Source organism: Austrofundulus limnaeus, unplaced genomic scaffold (assembly GCF_001266775.1).
Source record: "Austrofundulus limnaeus strain Quisiro unplaced genomic scaffold, Austrofundulus_limnaeus-1.0 Scaffold9, whole genome shotgun sequence".
Taxonomy (NCBI): Eukaryota; Metazoa; Chordata; class Actinopteri; order Cyprinodontiformes; family Rivulidae; genus Austrofundulus; species Austrofundulus limnaeus.
The window spans coordinates 783526-788972 of NW_013952411.1; the positions used below are offsets into that span (position 1 = coordinate 783526).

The 5447-nt window shown below is 41.6% G+C and overlaps 1 protein-coding gene across 3 annotated transcripts in view; it reads right to left on the minus strand.

The window, feature by feature from the left end:
* The window catches only part of ppp1r9ala (protein phosphatase 1 regulatory subunit 9A-like A), a 32310-nt gene extending 27448 nt beyond the window's left edge, over nt 1–4862 (minus strand). For 2 of the 3 annotated variants that reach the window (XM_014001364.1, XM_014001361.1), the window contains exons 1-2: nt 4729–4862; nt 2341–4284 (exon numbers count right to left, since the gene is read on the minus strand). In XM_014001364.1, the coding sequence (XP_013856818.1) occupies nt 2341–4125 (1785 nt within the window). In that variant the 5' untranslated portion in view covers nt 4126–4284; nt 4729–4862. The remainder of the gene's footprint in view (nt 1–2340; nt 4285–4728) is intronic. The other variant, XM_014001370.1, reaches the window with a different exon arrangement.
* Nucleotides 4863–5447: the final 585 nt, after the last annotated feature.

Sequence of the window (5447 nt, forward strand, 5' to 3'; positions counted from 1 at the left end):
ACATACACCCAGCCCCTCGGCCACTTAAGATAGTTTACAAATTTTATGCAGAGTAAAAAAAAATTAATAAAAAACTTGGTGGACTGATTTGGCATGATGTTCTAAGACATTGCAGCTGATAGGAGTCATAAAACAGAACAGGGGGATGTTAGATGTCCTGACGCCACTACAGATAAATGTGTTGAATGAGTGAAGGAAAATATGAGCACCAAGCAACCAAAGCAGACCAAAAATTTTATGTGCAATCCTGTTTATCTTATCTTATCTCATCTCATCTTTTCTTAAATCTGTGTGTCTGTAATGTTTCTGTTACCTTCTGTTATGTTCAATAAAAATTATTCAAACTTAATACATATAACTCATTAAAACAAGTACAAAATTTCATCACTGTGGATCATTAAGATGGTTCTTAAAGTTTAACAATAATAATATTGGTAACAAAGCTAAATGATTTTGTTAGAATGGCATCTTTAACACATTTAAACATGCCGGATGTTTACATACAGTAGTTTGGTTTGAGCACCTAACGAACCGCTCGTCAAACCCCACTTCGTTTTCGCTACCAAATAGGAGCGCGAATCTTTGCTAACAAAAGTCATCATGGTCTCTGTTACCTTTAAGTTATGTGGAGAGTCGGCTGGTAACATTAGTGATGCCTCAGTTTCTTTTGTTTTTCTCCAGACAACTTGCTATCGAAAGCTAATGTTAGCACTGAATGTTAACTGGATGTAAACATACGGCAAACCAGGAGTGATAAAATATAGAAACGCGCCTCAGACGCGCGTACAAGACGCCATGGGGAAGAATCGATCTCAATATCTACCACAACACTGCCATAAACCAAACATTTTGTTTGTCCTGTCTATGTCGACAGCTCTGCAAAAAAATAATCTTTACCCTTTCAAAAGTAGCAATATAAGTAACATCAAGGTTGGGTACTTAAACAGGTGTTAACATGGTTTCAGAACCTAAACAACTGGCATCCACCCCAGAAAAAGAGCATGAATAATTTGGTGCAACCAAAGTACTTAAACTTTTGACACAAGTGTTCACTCTTTGATGCCCGAGTGAAGATGTCGAAGGCAACTTAAGCAAACACCAGGGAGGATTGCACTGCATTTGACAAACAAAAACAACAACAACAAMAAAAACACGTTTGGACAGATGATCCTCTGTGTAAGACAGTCTTTATGTATTACACATAGGAATTACCAAGGCATGCGTTTCAGAGTGATTGTAGGTACTGTGCATAATTTTAGAGCTGCTGTCTTTCAGCAAGCAGTCTATATTTTGTTTTCCTTTYATTCCATACAAGCAGCATTTATAAGAACGTGACGCCAACTTTTAATGCCTAACATGCTAATATTTTGTTAAAGAGCATTGTAAAATAATTATCACACTAAGCTGGTCACTTTCTATATCACTGTTCTGTGTTTTGTTTTGCAAAACATGATGAGCTGATCAGACTTGTCCTTTTCTTTTCAACAAAAAAATTGTTTTGTTTGCGAAACATCAAGGAAGCTCACTACTGTCTATATACCCTTGCTGTTTTTCTTTATCCTGATATATGCACACAGACTTAAAAAAAATGAACACAGTATATAGCCATTCAAAACAACTGCTGAAGCTACCTTTAACAATCACAAAGGTCTCATATAAATATCTAACTATGAACACATGCACACCTTTTCAGATGTGCTTCAAAATGAATTCCAAATAGAGACAAGTCTGAAAAAGGGATCCAGTCCCTCCAGAAAATTTCTGTTGTTGTTTTTTTTTCCCCGAGTCAGAACCGCATGTTTGAGAACAGCTTGCGTACGATCATCCTCTCTGTGCAATTACCCAGAAGTTGCCATGTTTAGCGCTTTACATTTTAAAAGTTTCACTGCGACTCCCTTACTGCACCCTCTTTTCAGCATTATTCCAGTTCTCACGGGCACTCTGCAAAGTCAACATTATTTCCAAAAATACTGCAACAAACTATACTGCCCCAGCCTCCAAAATTCTCTGTCATCTCTCATGAGATTAAGGAACTAGGTTGTCAAACTACCCGCCTCCCTGCTCAACGAGATGAAATAAACCATGGTTTAGGATTTATTTTTGAACTGCACCAAAGCTTATCTGATGATAGAGTTTGGTAGCTGTGACGTGAGCATAGCAGACAAAAAGCATTCGTTCTCAGCCTCCACTAATTAGTTATGTGTCTGCAGGGAACACCCAGGTCAGACACCACTGCTGAGTCAATGAGACAGTGGATTATAATGAAAGTACTGTGCAATATATTTCAGGAGTTTCAGCAGAGCAACAGTGCTTCACACATAAACAACACAAAACACTTACCAAGATMGGATCTGTGGAGAACTTAATTTTCCTCTTTGGGGGAGGTTCATCTTCATCTGAGAGGCCAGGGGCCTCATAACAGTCATCGTATTCCTCATAGGTTTGATCTTCCTCCTCTGCCTCCACCTCCCCTTCTTCCTCCTCCTCCTCCTCTTCCCTAATGACCTGGTCTACATCTCTGTCATCCACAAATGCTGCGTTCTCAATACCATACACTCCTGGAGAGGCCCTATCCACTTGCTTCTCTAGTGCAGCCTCTTCATCTGCTGCCTCATCATCTTCACCATCTTGACTCACAACAAAACTGTCTTCCTCCTTTTCTTCCTCATCATCCTCCAGGAGTCTCCCTTCATTTACAGTGTCTGTTCCTCTTTGATGATCTGTTTCAAAATGTGTTTTTTCTGCTGTGAAGCTTCTTTTTACGTCTCTGTGGTTTTTCTGGTCCTCAACATTTTCATCCTCGTTATCCTCACTTTCCGAGGACTCATTCTGAACCACAACCAGTTCAGCCCGCACCGTGCTCCCCACTTTGGTTTCTGGGACTGAAGGCTGGATGGTAGGCTTGTCCCCTGCAGAGTCGAGAGTTGCGCCATCTTTACGCTTGGCCTTTTCCTGGTATTTGGTCCTGTCTGCGTGCTGTGATCCATCAGTTGATGTCAAAGATGGTTTCTCATCTTTTGCGGGAGGACTACGTGGTTTAGCTTCATCCCCACCAGCAGATGTCCGATTTAATCTTTCAGCAGGTGATGAAGAGAACTTGTAGCCGTGGCTAACTGAGGTYGTCTCCTCCGATGAGTGAAATTTGTGAGCAGTGTCAGCTATCAAAGAAACAGATTTGGTTTCCGGACTGGTAACTGTCGGTTTAAGCCCAAAACCTGACCCTGCAGATGCAGGCTTGTCTTTATTTTTGTTGGTGATATTATTTACAGAGTCAGCTGCCTCTTTGACAGAAGACGTAGCTTTGTGTAAACTGTCTCTTGTTGGAGAGGTAGGCTGTATGTGTTGTTTAGCAGACACCAATTCTTCTTTCCCAGCAGATGTGTGGTTGTCTTCTGTGTCATTCTCAACCATATAATTTTCCAACCTCTTGGATATGGGCCCTGCATTTAGCGACACTTTAGGCGCAGGCCTTCTCTCACCATCTGCCATCTCCTCTGTGTGACTTTTAACCGTTGATACAGGAGTTTGCTCTACTTTGCCAACAGTTTCAGAGCTTCCTGACACTCTTCTTGTGCTTTTCCCTTCGTCTGAGGCACTTCCAAAGGACAAACGATTTACTACTCTGTTTGAGGGCTGCTTTTCGGTCACAGCCTTCTCTTTGATGCCTCTTTCAAATAGTTTTCTGGTCACAGAAAACTTTTCTGCCAAAGCCACTTTGTCAATCTCAACTTCGTCTCCCTTGGGCGTTTTATCTAAAGTGTGGGATTCTGGGCTTGAGGCACTGTTAAAGCTAACCTTGTGAGCATTAGCTGGAAACTGCATCTTGGCTGGAGAAGTCTGGGGAACATCGGGCTTTAAAGTCGGTTTTCCTTCTTGGTGCTCCTGTTGCTGACCGTCCATCTGTAGAAAGATGTTCTTTATCTTATTCACTCTGGTTCCAAAAGGCCTTCCCCTCGATTCGTCCCGGGTGTCACTGGATCCGTTTGTAACATTTTTAGAGATGGATTCAGACTTTGGACCATCAAAGGAGCACTTAATGGCATGAAAGTCAGACTTGTATGCATTTCTGTGAGGGGAGGCACTTCTCAGAGTCCTCTCTGCTCCTTTGCTTTCTGCTTTGATCATCTTGTTGCTTGTTTATGACTGGAGCAAAATCCTAAAAAGTCAGCTTTCTGGAATGTTTTTTATTTTTTTAAACTACCACAAGACTTTATGCAGCCGGTGCCATGATGGGTCCGGCGTAGGGTTTCTGGAGTACTGGTCTCTCAGCTCAGGCGAAGTCATCTATAAAGAAAAGAGAAAAATAATGTTTTCGTGCTGACTAATAGTTCAACATAGATGTTTATTTACCATAATGGCATAAATAACCGTATGTCCAGGCGATCTGATTTAAACAGGCTGTTGGTAATGAAGGTAAGTTCGCGTGCACAGTTTGAATTGTCTGCTCGCGTGAGCAGCTAAAGTTAAACGAAACTAGTTAGCCTCGAAGCAAATGTTAACTATGACGTTATGTTGTGCTTGAATCAAAGGTTTGCTGCCGGCCACTCCACCCATAGATAWAAAGCGACGCAATGTTCAACTTTTGTGCGTGCCGACACTTCAGTAAGCGCCTGAACAATTCATTGTCGCGTGAATCTTCAACTACGAGCCGCTGAAAAACTGCTTACGCCGGTCAAACACGGTGTACTTCGTTTAAAGAAAAATTAAACAACTTCTACGGTCTCTCACCTAGTCGCTTCATCGAGTCAGACGCCAAAAGATGCCTCGAGATGCCATTTTTTTTCCTCTTACAGTATCAAACTTGCTCCTTCTTGCTCACCGCCATCATTCCCCCCGCTTCTCCTCTCCGCACTTCCAGACCTGCCGCGGGATGCGCGCGCACCCGAGTCTCTTGGGCTCAGATGCGCGCCGCCGACAGCCACCAGAACGAACGGGAGCGCGCCTACATTCCAGGACTGTAACCCACTACTCCTGTTTCTCCCCACAGTTTTCTCCACAAGCACACAGCTCAGACACTGGAGGAATTTTCAGGAGAATCAGCGTGGGAACTAAAACTCACCTAGACCTCTTAAATAGCAGGAGTCCACACCAAGCACACACACACAAAAAAATCACCAAGTACTTTATTTACACTGTGAATGTTAAGCAATCAAATAGAAAAACAGTTCTGTTTGATAAGGAAATAGTTTTTTTATACAAGCTTCCTTTAGCAGTAGTCTGAGTGAGTTCCTGCTATAATATGTTACCTATTAAGTTCACTTGTCTCAGTAGGAGTACTCAGTTGAAGGCAACACTTTATAATAAAGGTACAAATCAAAACAAAAGTAAGTATTTGTAAAAGTATGTAATAAAACATTAAAAGGTTATCTTTAATTATATCAAATGGAGCATTTCAAAATAGTTTATTCCAGTAGTTTTCCAGAGGAAATGTGGGGATGCATTCAATG